General features: G+C 44.7%; 1 protein-coding gene across 1 annotated transcript in view; it reads left to right on the plus strand.

Moving 5' to 3' along the window:
- The window catches only part of RECK (reversion inducing cysteine rich protein with kazal motifs), a 137,002-nt gene that overhangs the window by 13,430 nt on the left and 104,821 nt on the right, over positions 1-18,751 (plus strand). The window contains exons 2-4 of the mRNA XM_026656369.2: positions 1,063-1,121; positions 6,438-6,512; positions 12,530-12,566. Coding sequence (XP_026512154.1) covers positions 1,063-1,121; positions 6,438-6,512; positions 12,530-12,566 — 171 coding nt within the window. The remainder of the gene's footprint in view (positions 1-1,062; positions 1,122-6,437; positions 6,513-12,529; positions 12,567-18,751) is intronic.

Consider the following 18,751-nt stretch of genomic DNA (forward strand, 5'->3'; position numbering starts at 1 on the left):
GAGCGTTCAGGGGAGGGGAGGAGGGGGAAGTGAGCTGGGGGCGGGGTGGAGAGCTGCAGCGCGGGGCCCTCTTGGCGCGGGGCCCAATTCAGCCGAATCGGCTGAATCGGCCTAAAGCCGGCCCTGATTCTAGCCATATGTTGTCTCTTGACTGTAGCCCCCAATCTGACCTCTGGTGTTCTTTAGGATTCTGTTCTGTTCTGCATAGGTTCTTGTTCCGCACTCATCAACATAGTATCTGAGCAACTTGGAGTAGCACATTGAGCAACATGACTAACATCTGTCATATGTGTTCTCTCATCTCTTTCCAGGGTGAGAAGCGTGTGCAGTGGAGTGTTTTGTTTTGGAATTTTTAAAATGTAAAATATATATACACACACATACACACACACACACACACTCTGCTAGTTCTGCAGACTCCCATTGACTTCAGGGAGTTTTGGATCAGGACCTTATTATATTTGATAGTATGATCTAAAGTAGGACGCTAAACCTAGCAGAATAAAGTTATAAAGCCAATCAAAGAACTCATATTTGTAAACTGATCCTCTGGCTTTTTGATTTATAGGAGCCATCCTGTATGTATATTAAAATATATCAAATCTGATACATAATGGATGTTAGCATTTATTCTTATGCTAGTTTAATAATAAGCCAAATGGATTTAAGACACACAATTGTCTACTCAGATGTGTTTTTGCAGTTTTGCAAATTTTTAAAGTCTATATCTTAGTGAATTTAGTGCTAGCGAAAGCTGTTGGGTTATCAGCCCTGGGGTCTAAATCCTCTATGTGTACAACAATCACTTCAGGAACAGCTTTCCTAAACTGCTTTGGTAGTAGTCTTCAATCCTGTCTTGGATGGACCACCGCAGGCATTGTTCACATTCTGTGCCTGTTCAATATATCTCTTGAGTTCTGAATTTTAATCATTAAAGATGAACTGCAGAGTGGAAAAGCATAAATAGTTACTTTTCAAAGGAACATTTAAAAGGTAGTTAAATTCACTGTATATATTTAAATTATTTTACTGATGCTAAGGAATTCTTCATTTTTCCTGTAGGTATGTCATGTTGTAATCATGCAAAGGATAACTTAATGTGCCGTGATGTTTGTGAACAGGTAAGCTTGTTTTAAACTTGGGCAGTAGCAAGAAAATTGATTCACTTCTGAATTTGTATATTCAAGATTATAACAGTTACTTGAAAAGTGGACCTGAAATTGATAAGTGTTTCACTCCCATAGGGAGCAGTTGTGACATTCAGTGTCTACATGCACTGAATATAAGAGACCTTGATAGTCTATGTAATAGTTCTGTTGTTTTAATGAACAGATCTTAACTTTTAAAGCCATATTCTTCCCACTGATATATGCATAAACTCACATTGAAGTCAGTGGGAGATGCATGTGCCTGTTTGAGGTCAGAATTTGGCCAAGAAGTATTAAACTTACAAAGGTGATTCACAGTAATTTCTGCGTCTGAAGAAGTGAGTATTCACCCACAAAAGCTTATGCTCCAATACATCTGTTAGTCTTAAAGGTGCCACAGGACTCTCTGTTGCTTTTACAGATCCAGACTAACACGGCTACCCCTCTGATACTGATTTCTTAGTTTACCCTTTACCTCCTTCTGGATCCTATGTAGTACAGTTTTCCTGTGAATGGTTGTGAATGTAAAATCAGGAGCAATGTTGGATACCATACTTTACTCTTCCTACTTCGTATCCACCCCTGTGGCCCACAGCCTCTAATCCCCTACATGTGCAATCTTGGCCCTACCGGGCCCCTTGTGGGATGCAACAGGTGCAGAAACCTACTTTTCCTGCCCCCCTCCCAGAGTTAGATATCCCTCCCCTCGTAAAGTGACTTGAGTCACAGCTGGCACAGACTCAGACTGTACACCAGGAAGAACAGGAAAGTGAGGAAGAGCACCTGGAATGAAGGAACACTTGAAACCAGCAGCAGTCTTCCCTTCTTCGCCAGATGAGGGAATAGTTTTGTGTACTTCCACTCAGTTTGATGATTTCAAAATTGTTCATGGCAGATATGTTAGAAGTCCTGGAGCTAATGTAGGAAATATCACATAAGCTTTTGAACATTCTGCATTCCTTCAAACCTAGAAGGCTGGCCATGCCAATTAACATGGGGCTATTGGAAGCTTAATTTTTTCCATAGTGACTTATGGATGTGAATCACGGGAAATTAATGCTGCTAGCAAGAAGAAAACAGAAGCATTTAGGATGTGGCGCTGCCAAAGACTCATGCATATCTCCTGGATGGAAAAGAAGATGAATGCTTGTGTAAGAAATATTATTGGAGGGAAGCAGACCATGTTGTCAGAAATCAGTAGGCATGAACTTAGGTCACATTAGGCATACAGATTGAAATACCCTAAAGCAAGTTATCATAGAAGGAATGGTGGTGGGTCATTGTAGTAGGGGATGACTAGAGAGAGGAGAGAGAGAGATGGTATGTGGCAGATCACTGGGATGTCAGTTGCTAAGTGCACGAAGCTAGTGATAGATTGATAAGGCTTCTTTCTACTATGATGTCACCAACATTCAGACATGAATAAATTGATTTTACTTAGTCATAGAGTTTAAGTCCAGAAAGGAACACCAGATCATCTAGTCTGACCTCCTGTGGCCATCAACACTACTCAGCACCTTCACACTAAACACAGCAACTGAAATTAGACCAGAGTTTTACAGCCCACTTACTTATTACTGTGGGAATCAGTCCCCCTCCCTCCAAAATAAAATTGTCAGACTCTGGCATCTGGTGCATCTACCTCTGAAAATATAGATAAAGTCCTTTCAAGTGGGTTTGAATATCTTTACATGCACCCATTTTCTGGATCTCTGATAGCCGTGGCAATGTATCAAAGATCCTGATAAAGGACCCCCAAAATTTACACCAAAAGACAAGGGTATAAAAAATTTAGATTTATTTTTCAGGAAAAAGTACTTGTTGTCAAGCCTACAGATGAGCACTACAAATTACCAGGCACTTTTGTCAAAATATGATTATCTTAATTAGGACAGTGTATCACAGTTTGAGAAACTCCCTCAATAACATTAGGAGGAACTGAAGTCTGCTGTAGCTGAGGGACAATTGGTAGTTCAAATATGACTGCAGCATGATCAGTGACCACCTCCATTGATGTCCTGGGTTTCTTGGTTACAATCTTCAGGAATACCAGAGGAGGTCAAGACAGCACTTGAAGACCACCCATTTGAAGGTTGTGAGCTCTTGTATACAAGAACTGATGAAGCCCTCCAGTCTCTGAAAGATTTGAGAGACATTCCCCATCCCTTGAAAGTCTACCCGCTAGCCCACAGGAGAAAGCAAGCCAGGTCACAAAGCTCCTCTAGATAAAGGCCCTCCACCTATTACTATAACCGAGAAATATAATTGGAGCTGCTGAGGAAGAACCACAGAGGATAAATAACCATTCTTTCTTCAAATGATTGTACACATGTATTCTGGTGACTCCCAAGCAGTGATCCCAATCAGGAGGTAGGTGCTAGAAGTCCTATTTAAATTATGTTTTCAGGACAGCCTATGCCAAAGCAGGCATCAGATCTTGAGGCCTCAGCTAAGAAACAGTGCTGGGGAAAAGTGTGTACTGATCCCAGCTTAGCTGCCCTGCAAATTTCTGAAATTGGTATGCTTCTGAGAGAAGCTGCATGAGACTTGGTGGAGTGGGCTCTAAGCTACATGGGTGGATCTAATCTAACCAACTCCTTGCGTGATATAATACAATTAGATACTCCATTAAATAGTCTTTGGGTGAATATTGCCTGACCTTTCACTCATTACAAATTCAGCAAACAGCCTGGGGTCTTCTTCTCTCAAGGTAATATGGAAAAGCCCTAATCACATCAAGGGTATGGAATTTGGCTTTCCCCTGGTTGGAGTGGGATTTGTGAAATCAATATTTAAATGAAAATCTGGGAATGAGGTTTAAGGGTCCCTTTTGTCTTTAGGAACACCATATAAGGTGGACCAGTCATGAGGGCCTGAATCTCCACTATCCTTCAAGCTGATTTTATAGCTACTGAAAAAGTCATTTTCATAGGTGTAGAGCAGTGGTGGGCAACCTGTGTCCTGCGGGTATAGAGGAAAACATTGCTAGGGGCTCAAATGGATGTCCCATTAATTACGCTAAAATGATATTTAGGTCCTAGGAAAGAGGGGGCTCCTAGACTGGGGGAAATGCGTAAATAAGGCCTGTGAGGAACCTGGCAACTGTAGAGTGGTAAAATGACCCTGGACGTAAGGATGATGACCTGATGTTGCTGCTAAATGGGAGACACAGGGTTTGAGGGTAGGAAGGAAATGAAGCTGAATGTGGTGCCCCACGTTGTTAATTTCCAAGACTGAGTGGCCTGAACTAATTTGCTTCCAGGCCTTCCAAAAATAAAAAGGTGATTGCCAAAAGGGATGGCAGGGGAGTGGGAAGGAAGGGTATTCTCCAAGGGCTCAGGGTATAGTTTTCAACAAGGACAAACTGCTGCCATGAGGTGGATGTGGGGTGTGCAGTAGCGGAGGGCCTTCTCTGTTGGAACTTCTGCTTCTTCGATATGTTGTCCACATGGATTCCATAACCCACCTTCTTTCCCCACAATAATGGAGTTCTGTACTACCAGGATTCTGTATTGGCAAAGGAACTGAGACAGTTGGGCCAGGTCCACACTTTATGCCTTAGGGTGAGGAGGCATGAGGGCATCCAGGGTGTAGGAATGGCCCTAATGCACACTGGATTCTTTTGGCAAGCAATCATTGAGCACGTGCACACAGAGTGGGATCCATGTGGACAACATGTCTTGAAGAACCACAGTCACTGTAAGATAAGTAAATTGTCTGAAGATATAATTTGCCTTGATTCCTTCTCACTTTGCAACTGTCATGGCTGGGGGAAATGGGAGTAATATTTTTAGTGACACCCTCCCCCAGATGAAACTGTCATAAATATTCATTGGGCATCTGTTACATATATAATTTGGGGAGCTGTCCATTTTCTGCTCAATATCTTGGGGAGCTCTCTACTTTCCAGTCATCAAGGAACTGAAATTGGTTGTTCTAAAGGGCACGGAGGCACTGGCAGCTGGTTTCAGAATGAGACTGGCTTGACTATGCTGCAGAGGGCCAAAAAATCTTTGAAAGCTACATGAATTTCAGGCACTCCTTACCAAAGGGTAGGAATCCAGTCAAATGATACATTTAGAGAAGTGGAACTGCAGTAAAGTAATTCCTTGCTTTCAGTCACAAGTTAGCAGGAGTGTTGTTATAAAATGTATCTTGTAGCAAGGAAGCGTGAAACTAGGTCCTAGCAGCTTTGTTTCTCTGAATCCCCAAAGATCTCCATATTATAACTTTTGCTACAGTCTAACTCAGGGGTGGGCAAACTACGGCCTGGGGGCCGCATCCGGTCCTTCAGACATTTTAATGTGGCTCTTGAGCTCCCGCCAGGGAGCAGGGTCCTGGGCTTGCCCTGCTCCACACGGCTTCTGAAAGCAGGGGCATGTCTGCCTTCCGGCTCCTAAGCGTAGGGGCAGCCAGGCAGCTCCGCATGCTGCTCCCCACCCCAAGCGCCGCCCCCGCAGCTCCCATTGGCTGGGAACCACGGCTCCTGGGAGCTGCTGGGGCAGCACCTGTAGACGGAACAGTGCGCAGAGCCGCCTGGCTGCGCCTCTGCGTAGGAGCTGGAAGGGGGGACATGCCGCTGCTTCCAAGAGCTGCTTGAAGTAAGCGCCACTTGGAGCCTGCACCCCTGACCCCCTCACATGCCCCAACCCCCTGCCACAGCCCTGATCCCCCTCCTGCATCCCCAGCCCCACCCCAGAGCCCACACCCCCAGCCAGAGCCCTCACCCCTGTCATGCCCCAGCCCGGAGCCCCCTCCTGCACCCTGAACTCCTCATTTCTGGCCCCCCAGCCAGAGCCCTCACCCCCTCATGTACCCCAACCCCCCATTTTGTGAGCATTCATGGCCCACCATACAATTTCCATACCCAGATGTGGCCCTCCGGCCAAAAAGTTTGCCCACTCCTGGTCTAACTTGTGCTTTTTACTATCAATCTTGTGCTGCTGAATGGACCAGGAGTTTCTGAGTAAGAGAATATATATTCCATTTTTAGAAACAAGAAGAAAATTTATTTCCCTCTCCAAAAACAAGTGCTGTATGTCTGAAAGATTGTCCAGTAAACTCAAATTACAAGTAAACTTTCTTTATATATGAATGTGTTATGTACGTTGGTACACAAATTTACTGCTAGTGAAAGTTATCACAAAAACTTACTAATTAAATAAAACCAAACTGTGAATTTAGGAAAGCAAAATTAAAAAAGAAGTCAAATGAGCTTGAATGTATGCTTTTTTTTCCTAATTGGTTCTGATATTTTAAAAATGTTATCTTCTGATCTTTTTGTAACAGATTTTATCCTCTAAAAGTGATTCCCGTTTGAAACATTTGCTGCAGCGGGCACCAGAATATTGCCCAGAGTCAATGGTAAGCCTTGACTGTTTTTGGTAAAACTGCTGAATCAGTATTGACAAACCTAAGCATTCAAAAGCCACGAGTGAGGTCTCAAAAATCATGAGATTTGGCTTAAAAATTGAAATTTAAATATAATACATTTTGGGTTCATTTTATTTGGCTTTTGGGTTTTGATCCTTTAGGGTTCGTTTTCAAGCTTTTCCTCCCAAAGCGTGAGGACTAGAAAACTTTTTAAAATGAAAGCTGAGATTCTCATTTAATGACTTGACTCTGGGAGCTAGGTTTTTAAGAAAAGACCAAATATTGCAAGACTTACGATGCAATCAGAGAGTTGACAATCTTGCGAAATGTCCTGGGTTCATGGAAGTTACAAGAGATAGTGGAGATTGAGATCTGCCTTGTGTTGAGAGTAAATTTGTGTATAGTGGGCCAGATTGCCTGATGCAATGTGGCTGCTATTCCTCTCCTTGGAATTGTTGGCAGCCAGCATAATTTAGAGCAGCCTTCAGGTTATTTAATTTTCACCAAGGGACAAGCCTGTCATGCATCCTGTCCAGCATTGGGGTAGTGCAAAGGAAAACTCTGTAGCTGTTATAACTACTCCTAGGTCATAGCTGAAAATCTGGAACAATCTTTTTATCGGTTAAGTAAAACTATGGATATCTGAATGAGATATCTAAAAGTTCTCCAGTTAATTACTAGAAAATTATAGAGTGGATTGTATCTTACTGCTTGTTCAGTTACATTACTATAGAAATAATAATTAAGTAATATTCAGATTAATTAATCCAAAAGCCTTCTGCCTTGGAAAAACAGCAACAATTTTGCTTGACAATTCTAATACAAAATTCTAATTTTCTTACTTTACTGATCAGTTTTTATTACTTTATATAGTGTCAGCAGTGTGCTAGGCTCTTGACAGACTAGTAAAGACCAAGTCCTTGCCCAAAAGAGTTTACTGTCTAAATGTACAGTGTATACGCCTAGATATTCTTTAGTTCTAATGTTCCATGAACCACTTCGTTACAGTGCTCCCCCTCATGGACTGCCTCCACTCCCAATCCACAAAGGCATGATTTTAAATGTTTTATTTCTGTGGGTCATCAGTTAAGTCTTTCAGATCAGTAGTGGTCCACAACCACTGTTTGAAAACTGATGGTCAGAGGTGGGCAACCTGCGGCCCATCAGGGTAATCCATTGGCGAACCGTGAGACAGTTTGTTTACATTGACCGTCCATAGGCACAGCTGCCTGCAGCTCCCAGAGGCTGTGGTTCGCCGTTACCAGCCAGATTGTAAGTTGGTGATAGCATTTGTGTTGATACTTTGCTTTTTATTTTAAATTTTGTTATGTTACAGAGTTAATGCTTCTCAGAGTTGGCAACTAGGGTTTATTGATGTCATGGAAGAAAATGTTTTCAAGAGTGATATAGAGTCCAGGATGGGGAGTTTCTATGTGTAGGGGACAAAAAAGGGATGGTCTAGCAATTTTTTGGGGTGAATGTGGAGGGGGAAGTACTGAATAGAATATACTTTTATGAAATAGTAATAGTTTAAAAGTGTGATTGCGCTCCCCAACCATGTATTTCATATCTTTAATAGTGCTTTGATAAAGAGAAAGCAATCTAGGTATCTTTCTGTTTAAAAAGTTTAACAGTTTTAGTTTAACTCTATGCTTATTATTTTCAGACATTGCCTCCCCCCCCCTTTTTTTATTTGCTGTCAAATTTACATGGGTACTCTGTTAATAACATTAGACAAAAGACATACAAAATGTGTTCCAGTATAGCCTTCTGCTTGCTGGAACATGAATATATGGAATTTACTCTCCAAATCTCTCAGATGGTGGGGTAGAGGAGGCATTCTGGCAACTCATTGGCGAATGTGGAATGCAGACACTAGCAGACTGGAAGGCCACTTGGAATAACTTAGAGAATTGGGTTCAATGCAGAAGTCACAAACAGTGCAGTAATCACGATGAACTCAGTTATCTTTTAGGGAAAGAAAGGGAAGTACCTTTCATCAGTCCTCTGACTAGTAGCAGTGCCAGAAGCCAGCTTTTCCCCCTAATGGCAGCAGTATCTCCTTTTGCTGGCTTCTAGTCTGCTTTGATTTAGAGAGGGAGGCTGATGGAGGAGGAGGGCCAGTAGAGGGAATTGATATTGACTATCTTAGCAAGGTGATAAGTGCTTTTTATATACCTATATAAGTACTGTATTAAAAAAGAAATCCACAAGGAGTTTGTTCCTGCCAGGATTGGCTATTGTTTCACTGCTGAAGAGTAGTACTTTTACAACTCTTTTGAGAGGCACATGTTCAGCATTCCTTCACTTGTAGGCACTTAAATTTTTTATCTCTTCATTGTTTAGCCCAGCACCCTGACCTGCTAGCATCTATACCTCTGCTTCTATGGAATCTTCCTTCAGTGCCATAATACTCAGTTGATATGATGTATTATAGAAATGGTCGATTTTTTTTTCTAGTGCTTGCTTAAAAAGCACTAAATGCAGTGACTTTGTGCTAATGCTAATGAAATAATTTAAGGGTAACCATTATGTACGTACTTGTCCCATTTAGTGAACTGTAATATAACCATGTTTTGTTTAAAGAAACCCTGTTCAGAGGACTCCAAATCTGAGCCCTTGAGCTTGTAGTACACAGTATGTGGAAATTTCCATAGCTTTCAATTTTTTTGACCTTCTGAAATACTATGCAGCTTAACCACAATACTTCAGTCTCCACTTAAAATTTTAGCTTAGTTTTCTCTCCGATCACAGGCAGCCATAACCATCTTAGTGAAACTGTGCTGAGGACCAAAATGCAAGATGAGCAATATTCAGTCTTGGATATGTGAGATTTTAAAGGTCTGTTGTCTCAAGATCCACTAGTGGGTAGGTATGGAAACTTTATCTACCTCAGTGATAGCCCCAATTATTTCATTGTCTGATCTGGGCTTGGATCGCATTCAGAGGAAGAGTTGGATCCAACTGTTTATTTGGACCCTCAACCTCAGTGCCATTCTTTTGGATAAATACATGTATCCCCTAACTATGACTGTACTGGACTAGACAAATTGACAGGAGTGGCAAGTGCCTCCCTGGGTGCTCGGTCCATACCAGTCAACTCCAAGGTTTCCGTATCAGACTCCTTTGAGAGCTACAATCTCGGTTCCACATTAAAGCAGGGATGTTTCCACAGATCCGAGACACTCAGATCCTATGCCAATGAATCCAGTACCAAGAGTTAGTCCCTACACTGATCCAAGACATCTTATATGCCAAGGCAGATAATGCATCTTCACAAATCCATATTTTGCATCAGGACCAGGAACCTACAGGGAACTCCTCTCTAGATGAAAATGGTGGTGTAGCCTCAGCTCCCTCACCATCTGAGGATGCTATTCAATTCAAAGAGTTAGTCAGCAGAAGTTTTCTACTTCAAAATTACCTTCTGTTTCACTGGAGGAAACTCCTCCTCTTTCTGACATCCTGGGGAATACCTCTACAAAGTTTCTCTGTTTCTTCTGCCAACCAAATGCTAAAAAAGCAGGTAAGGTATCAGATCCTGAATGAAGGGTTTTCTTGTTTCCATGTACTTTCCCCTAATTCTCCTTTGGTGGCTGTAGTGATGTAGTGATCAAAAATGGAATCTTTATATTCTCCTCCCAATGACAGAGATGGGGTGGGGGAGGGGAAATAGATTGATTCAGGGGGGAAAATATTCTCTTCATCTTCTTTAAATCTGAGGGTAGCTAACTACCTAGCTGTCATGGCGAGGTACCAGTTTCACCTGTGGGACAAGATTTCAACCTTTACGAAGAATCTTCCTGATGACTGCTGAAGACTGACTCATGCCCTTATTAAGGAGGGCCAGAACGTTGCTAGGCATGTGCTGTGTGTGTCCTTTGTCTCTGGTGCATATTCAAGATCAATAGCTGCAGTGATATGCTGCTCCTCTCTTCCTCATGAAACAAAGCTGAAGATTGAAGACCTTCTATTTGAAATTGATGGACTTTTTAGTTGTAAAATGGATGCAGTATTAGAGAAAATGAGACACAAGATTAACTGATGGATCTCTGGGTCTCTTGCACCTTTCAATAGAATAATTCTCGTGCCTGCCTTTGATATCTAAAGACAATATTATCCAAATTATTCTTCATCTTTGTATGTTAACAGAGGCAGGCAATGCTATCAGCAGCAACAACAATCCTTTGCTTCTCAGCAGCAATATAAAAGACGTCCCTGTAAATCTAAGAAGAGAGAAAAGAATTCATCCTCTACTACTACTTTACCTTCAGTTAATCCTCAGGTGTGACATGACGTTTGAGAGCAGCAAACCGTCCTTGAATTCTGTTCCCCATATATTTGGAGACTGTTTATACCATTTTTTCCACTCCATGGATCACCACCTTGTAGTGGTGGAGAGGCTTGCGTGTCTCAATGACCCCGAGAGTGATGCTGCCTGGAGTCATGTACTCCCTTAGGGCTACCCATGGCAGAACAGTCAAGGGCGAGGTTCCAGACAAAGTGTGATCCAAGAAGTTCCTAACAGCAGAGCAGATGGAGGATAACTGCACAATGGAGGTGAAACTGTTGTGTAATGTTACAACGGCTGTGAAGATGGATGAAGGCTGCAGCAAATAGATGATCTCCAATCGTCATGGTGCCCATGCCATTGGTTTCAAGTTCTCTATCTGCCAAGGATAGTGTGGTGACTGTTGTGCACCAGTCTCCCCACTTTAAAAGAAGTCCTGCACAGGCATCTTCCAGTTTTTGGGAAAAATAACATTGCACAATCAAAAGTCCAGTGGTGATCGGCGAGTCGTGATGGGAACAGGACAGTGAAATCCAGAAGTTCCTAGTTGCAGACCGACACACAGGCGGTGGGTGTGTGATTCAGTTGTTTTGCTCGAGGATTGAGGTGGGTCGAGCATCTCGGCAGCTGCACTCATGACTGAAACATCTGCCCTCATTGCAATAAAACTTGTGGTTCAAGGATTGGCCTTATTAGCCACCTGAGGACCCATAACTCCCATGGAAGATGATCATACTCGGTAACGAGTGATCGCCCATCATCATTATACCATTTTTACAGCAAGTGGCAAAAGATCACCTTGAACAGATGGGTCTTGGACGGTATAAAAGACAAATATATGTATCCAGTACAAAATAGATTCTTGTAACATAAATGGAAAGGGTGAGAGCTTAAAGGATAAAGTAACAGAAACCATCTTGAGTTGAGGATATATGTTAGGTTTCAGTTTGCACTTTTAATGCTAGAATCCTTCTCTTCCTCACCCACCAAAAACCCCCCAAACAAACCAAAAACAGCCTGGGCAGCCATAAGTCTAACAATTCCTAACTTTCAACTACTTGACTTTGCAGCTTAAATATCTTCCTTTTAATGTTACTCTTTACATGTAATTCCTTTTATTTTATTTTATTTTTTAAAGGAAAGAGGTAAAACAAATAACATTATGTACAATTGTAACCTCTATGATACATCATCTTGGTTTGAATTCTGAACCTTTTAGCACTGACACTTTCAGCCCACTTTTTCCAAGTGGTAGTACTGCTTGCTATATTTCCACAGCTGGAAATATGCAGAGGGTACCTTGAAGAAGAAGGGGAAGTTACTTACAGTAACTGTTTGACAGAGTTGTCTACTACATGCACACACTTACATCTTCCAGGATGTAGAAACACCCATAGCTTTCAGTTTCTGCCATTGTCTAAAGTATGTTTTGCACCTGCAAAAAACAACCCCCTCCCCAACCCCACTTTTAATTAAAATACGCCAGAGAGAGGAGTCCTTTTGGGTCACATCATCCTTTTCTTGACAGTGAACACCAGATGACATTTGTCTCTGATTTTTGTGTTTTTTGAGAAGGAGGCGGAGGTCTTCCATGAGATCAATTATTTTACAGAGGTATTGACACTATTTTGTATCGGTGCTAAATCATCTATTATATTTAAAAGCTTTTAATCTATCCTAAATAAAGACTTCTGTTTAATTGCATTTTATTTTTCAGGGAGAAGTTTGGGGTTGTATAAATTCTTCTTTGCCAGGTAAGAACTATTAGAATATTCTAATTTATATTTTGCCTTTGCTGATAAAAGGCTTAATTCAACAACAAATTGTCTAGTTTCCATATTGTACATGTTTCAAAATAGTTTTGCTTTGATAAGGCTTCCACATAAGCCAGAAATGTTTTTGTTTGCTTGTTTCATTTACCCCAAATTGTGGTGCTTTGACTCTTTGTCAAAATTGGAAAGCGAATACATTTTTTTTTCTTATCCTATTTTCTCATGTAGAAAATACGTTAAATATATAAGTTGTATTACATTTATGTTTACTCAAATATCTCTTATCCATTTCTTGTCTATGTTGAAGAAAAAGGTCAAGGGTTGGGGATTCGTCCTTAAAAGTATTGAAAAGCCTTGAGTCAGCACTCCTTTGCCTTTTTAAAAGATTCTAATGTCCTGTGATTGCCTATTTCCCCCTAAAATACTGTCCCCTTCTAGACCTTAACTTCTAATTTTTTAATTAAAAATGTATACCACTCTTATTCAGTCTAGAATATGGGGGTGGGATTCATGATGTCGTACTGAGATTCAGCAGTAGCTGTTTCATTAAAGATAGTTTGGCGCTCTAAGTCCCATCTGTCTCTCCTAAATTATCTAATTTTGCTCTGCCTTGTCACAGAATAGTCACATTCCTGTTCCTTTTGGACAAAGAAAGTTGGAGTAAAATTAGCATACCGTAGCTGAAAAGGTGGAAAAACAGGAAAAAAAAGACAATTAATTGTTCTTACAGGCTGCTCAACCTGCCACCAGTGAGCCTACCTGCTTTTCTTGTTCTCAGGAGTCAAACTGTCAATTCCAGTAGTTTCATAGGGTCTGAGGAATCTTGTAGGTTCTAGTCCTTGTTTTTCCACTAATTTATTATGTAACCTTGCTTATGCTACTTCGGTCCACATTTTCAATGGTGTTTAAGCTTAATGGTGCTCAGCATTGCAATGCCGGTTTCATTTTCAAAAGTGATTTAGGCACTTAGCCTAATTAGTGCCTCTACCACTTTTGAAAATGAGACTTAAGCTCCTAAATCAGTTAGGTGTGGCAATGCTCAGTGCTGCAATGCCTAAATTCCTTTAAAAATCTGGGTGTTCGTCTGTGTCAGTTTTCCAGTTTGTAAAATGGGGATCTTGTGAGACTATTTTGTAACTAATGCTTGGGAGGCAGTGTTGTCTAGTGTTTAGAACATGAGTAGCTGTCAGGAGATCTGGCTTTAGGCCCAGTACAGCCACTGGCACATTGTAACCCTAGATAAGTAACTTAACTTCTCTGTGCTTCAGTTCATTCCATCTTTGACATGAGGGATAACAACACTCACTTTTGCAAAGTGCCTTGAAATCTTTGAATGAAATAGGAATATTTCGTATTTTCTCCAGAGACTGTGGCTAATGTTTCAACTGGGGATAATATCAAATCTCTCTTTCTAGAAAACCAACTTGTGCAGGGTGGACTGCAGATATTCGTCTCCCTGCTTAAGAGGGCTTGTTTGAATTACAGAATGGTTGAGGGGCAGTGGTCGTCTTGAAAGAAAAGAATGCATACTGTTAGAACACAGGTTTGTAAAGAAAGTGCTGCTGCTGTTTGGAGACTCCTAGGATGGAAACCGGTGCTGAGCAGCTACTCTTTAATTGTTTGCCTTGATTTTCTGAACTAATGTGAGGCCTCTGGGGTGTTTCTGAGGTAGAATTCTAGTCCCCTCTTCTCCTAGGAGCAGAGAAATCTTTCTTTTGAGGCTGAACATATCACAGATGGTCTGTGTCACCGTATAATCTTATCAGGGGAGTGAAGTCTTCTTTCTGTAGTATCCAGAACCTGGTGTCTAGATGGAGGACATCCCTCCACATTAGACAGTTTGGTACCGTTCTCATATGACAGACTTTTTGCAGCTGCTTTTAAGGATGTGCAGGTGACACAGTTACCTTAGAGAGTCCATGATGCGATTTTTTTTTTCTTTTTCCAGTTTTCCCTCCATAACAAGGTGATGGACAAAATAAATATCATAGTAGTTTCTTCCTGTGGTCTGAGAGGGAGGGCCTAGGTTACAGATGTGGTATGCAGTCTATGGTTGCTTTCATTTTCCCCACATATCCTTTCCCAGTAAGGGTAGGTGGAGAATGTCTTTCAGTCTTATCTTAAAATGCTGGCATTGACAGCGTAATTAGAGTAGTTCTTCGAGTGCTTGCTCATATCGATTCCAATTAGGTGTGCGCGCGCCGCGTGCTCGATCGTCGGAGAATTTTTACCCTAGCAACACCCAGTGGGTCAGCTGTGGAGCCCCCTGGAGTGGCACCTTCATGGCACTGGATATATACCCCAGCCGACCCAGCGCCCCCTCAGTTCCTTCTTACCGCTCGTTGGACCTGTGGAGCACGGCATTGCTGTCCTCCACTCTCCCTAGCTTTTACTTCCTGGTTTAGATAATTGTTCTAGTTCTTATAGTTATATAGTTAGTGTAGTACAGTAGTTTGATAGTTGTAGAATTTAGTTTTGTAAGTAAAGTTAGTGGGCGGGAAGGGGTCCCTCCCCCTTCCTCCCTGCGTGCCGCCCGGGCTCATGCCCAAGGCTCTGGGGTTTAAGCCGTGCTCAGTCTGTTCGAAGCCTATGCCAACGGGAGACCCCCACGACTCTTGTTTAAAGTGCCTCGGGGAGTCTCACCAGGCCGAAAACTGTAAGATCTGTAAGGCTTTCAGGCCTCCAACCAAAAAGGAGCGGGACTGTAGATTCAAGCAGCTCCTTATGGAGGCGGCCCTCAGCCCGGATCCTCCTTCGGCACGCCAAGTTCCGGCACCGAGTGCCTCGGTGCGCAGTGCTCCTGTGGCGACTTCGAGTACTGCACCACGGGGAGACTCGGATAGAGACCCACGGCACTGGTCCTCGCTGGCACCGCATCCAGCGGAAGCACCTCGGCGCCATTCCCTGTCCCCAGGACAGAAGAGACCTCGCAAGCCGGAGGGGGCTGCCTCCCAACAACAGGCGCTGGCACCCCCTTTGCCAACCTCGGGCTCGCGTCTGGCACCGGAGTGACCGAGGGTACAGGGGCCAATATTGGCACAGTTGACTCCGGCACTGAGGGAAGAGCCGTTGACTCTGGCATGTACTGGCTCCCTGACCCGCGCCGTGGTTGAGCCCCGACTTCCATTGACGCCAGAGATGTTTGCAACGGCGAAGGACCTCATTGCCCTTACAGAACCAGCACCGGCTCAGGCTATGGCACTGCATCCCACCCGTGCGGTGCAGTCTAGGGGCAAGCCAGCCCTAATACATCCACCATCTCCGAGCATGGACACTCGGCACCGCTCCCAATTTCGGAGCAGGTCCCCACGCCGCTCGCAGTCCTGGCGCCACTCTCTATTACGGCACCGTTCCGCCTCACGGCACTGTTCCAGACCTCGGTACCGTTCGGACTCCCGATGCCACTCCCAGCACCAGTCAGAGTGCTGATCCCATTCTAGAAGCTGCTTCCGGCACTGCTCCCGCAGGCGGTCTTCATCGTGATCCAGGTCTGGATCCCGGTACCGGTAAGACCATCGGCACCGTTCTATATCCCGGTACCACTCTCTGGCACCGTGCCGGCACCGCTCTCCTGTGGCCCAGCACCATTCCCACCAGAGTCGACACAGGCACGCTCTGCACTGCCCTGGCCCTCGCGCTCCGCCTTACGCTCCTCACAGTCGGATGACGCGTCCCGCTTAGCCTATCCCGCACCGGGCCGAGCAGAGGGTAACCTGGGTCAATGGCAGGACGAAGCCCAAGACCCTACCCAGGAGCCTGCACAATGGTCCTTCTGGACCCCCTGGGCGTACCACCAAGCCCAAGGGGTTCCACCCGCAGCCTCCCGCTTGGCCCATTCAGAGCCCCGAGTACCGGAGGCCACCATCAGTCATCCCCCTCCGGGGGGTATGGAGCACCTGTACCCACCCCAATGCAGGCCCCAGGCCCCGACACAGCGGATCAAGGACATCAGGACCCCTCGCAACTGGACCTGCCACAGGATCCATTAGCCCCTGTAGCATCTTCCTCATCTTCTCCAGATGAGGCGGTGGCGGGGACAACGACCTCGGGTCCCCCTCCGATAGACCTATGTGCTCACCAAGACCTTTTACGTAGGGTGGCACGTAATATGGACCTCCAAGCGGAGGAGATAGTGGAGTTGGAGGACCTGGTGGTGGACATCCTTTCAGCTGATGCCCCATCCCGGGTAGTATTGCCCATCATCCGCACTATACAGGCCAACCCCAAGACAATATGGCAGACCCCTGCCTCTATCCCACCTATGGCCAGAGGAGTAGAGAGAAAATACTTCGTTCTCTCTAAAGAGTATGACTACCTGTATACTCACCCTCAGCCGTGTTCACTGGTGGCATCCTCAGTGAATGCAAGGGAACGGCATGGTCAACAGGCTGCAGCACCCAAATCTAAAGTCACCAAGCATTTCAATTTGTTTGGACGCAAAATTTACTCAGTGGGGGGCCTTCAGCTCAGAGTCGCAAACCAACAAGCGCTCTTGAGCCATTATGATTATAACTCGTGGAATTCCATGGGAAAATTTAAGGAGTTGATTCCGCGAGAGTCCAGGGATGAGTTTGGGGCTTTAGTGGAAGAGGGCAAAAAGGTGGCTAGGACCTCCTTGCAGGCCTCCCTTGATGTAGCTGACTCTGCAGCTAGGACCCTGACGTCGGGAATAGCTATGCGACGCATCTCCTGGCTTCAGGTATCTGGCTTACCGCTAGAACTGCAGCAGACCCTGTAGGATCTACCATTTGATGGGCAGGGCCTGTTCTCGGATAAAATGGACTCTAGATTACAGAGCCTAAAAGACTCCAGAACCATCATGCGCTCCTTGGGGATGCATGTCCCGGGTACCCAGTGCAAGCCCTTTAAACCACAGCCTCAAAGGTTCTACCCTTCCCCCCCCCCCCCCCCCGGTCCAAGGCAGGACTTTTACAGAAGATGTGGACGAGGTGGCAGAAAGAGATCCACCGGCCACCAACCCGGTCAGAACCAAGGCCCTCCTAAACCATTGTCGGGGCCTAGGCAAAATTTTTGAAGGTGCGCCCGAGGACGGTGTACCAGTCACCATCCAGGATCCTTTCCCTCCATTTCGAGATCGTCTCTCCCATTTCCACCATGCTCGGTCCCTTATAACTTCAGACCGATGGGTTCTTCGCACGGTGGAAAGGGGATATTCTGTCCAATTTTCTCCCCCCCCCCCCCCATCCTCCCTCCCTGTCCCTCTTCAGGGACCCCTCTCACAAGCAACTCCTTATACAGGAGGTCTTAATGCTCCTGTCCATGGGAGCGATCGAGGAGGTTCCATCAGAACTAAGGGGCAGGGGGGTTCTACTCCCGCTACTTCCTAATCCCCAAGGCAAAAGGGGGGCTTCGACCCGTATTAGATCTGCGCGGACTCAACAAATTCATGGTAAAGTTGAAGTTCCGCATGGTCTCATTGGGGACCATTATCCCTTCCCTGGAGACTGGTACGCCGCCCTCGACATGAAGGACACGTACTTTCACATAGCAATTTACCCTCCGTACAGGCGTTTCCTTCGCTTTGTGGTAAATCATGAACACTAACAATTTGCTGTCCTGCCCTTTGGGCTGTCCACGGCTCCAAGAGTGTTCACCAAATGTATGGCCGTCATGGCAGCCTACCTTTGTCGACAACGGATTCAGGTCTTTCCGTATCTAGACGACTGGCTCATTCAGGGCCACACCAGGGAAGAAGTGCGGTCCCATGTCCGGCTCACCCTAGGCACGTTCCGCAAGCTGGGCATCCTGCTCAACAGTGAAAAGTCAACTCTGGAACCAACCCAGAGAATAGAGTTTATCGGGGCAGTCTTAGACTCCAGACTCGCCCGCGTTCTCCTGCCAGACACTCATTTTCAGGCTATGGCAAACATCATCCGCAGACTTCCCGACTTCCACGATAAAGACTTGCCTCGGCCTTCTGGAGCACATGGTGTCGTGCACTTACGTAACCAGGCATGCCAGGCTTCGGCTCCGCCCGCTTCAGGCCTGGGTATCAACGGTATATTGTCCAAGTTGGGACAGCCTGAACATGGTGGTCATGGTTCCGGAATCGGTCTTGACCTCCCTCAGCTGGTGGCTGAGCCACATGTCGGTGTGCGAAGGGATACCATTTCACACCCCACAACGTTTCTTATACCTTGTCACAG

The sequence above is a fragment of the Terrapene carolina genome, unplaced genomic scaffold (genome assembly GCF_002925995.2).
Source record: "Terrapene carolina triunguis isolate 2854851 unplaced genomic scaffold, T_m_triunguis-2.0 Scaffold229, whole genome shotgun sequence".
Taxonomy (NCBI): domain Eukaryota; kingdom Metazoa; phylum Chordata; order Testudines; family Emydidae; genus Terrapene; species Terrapene triunguis.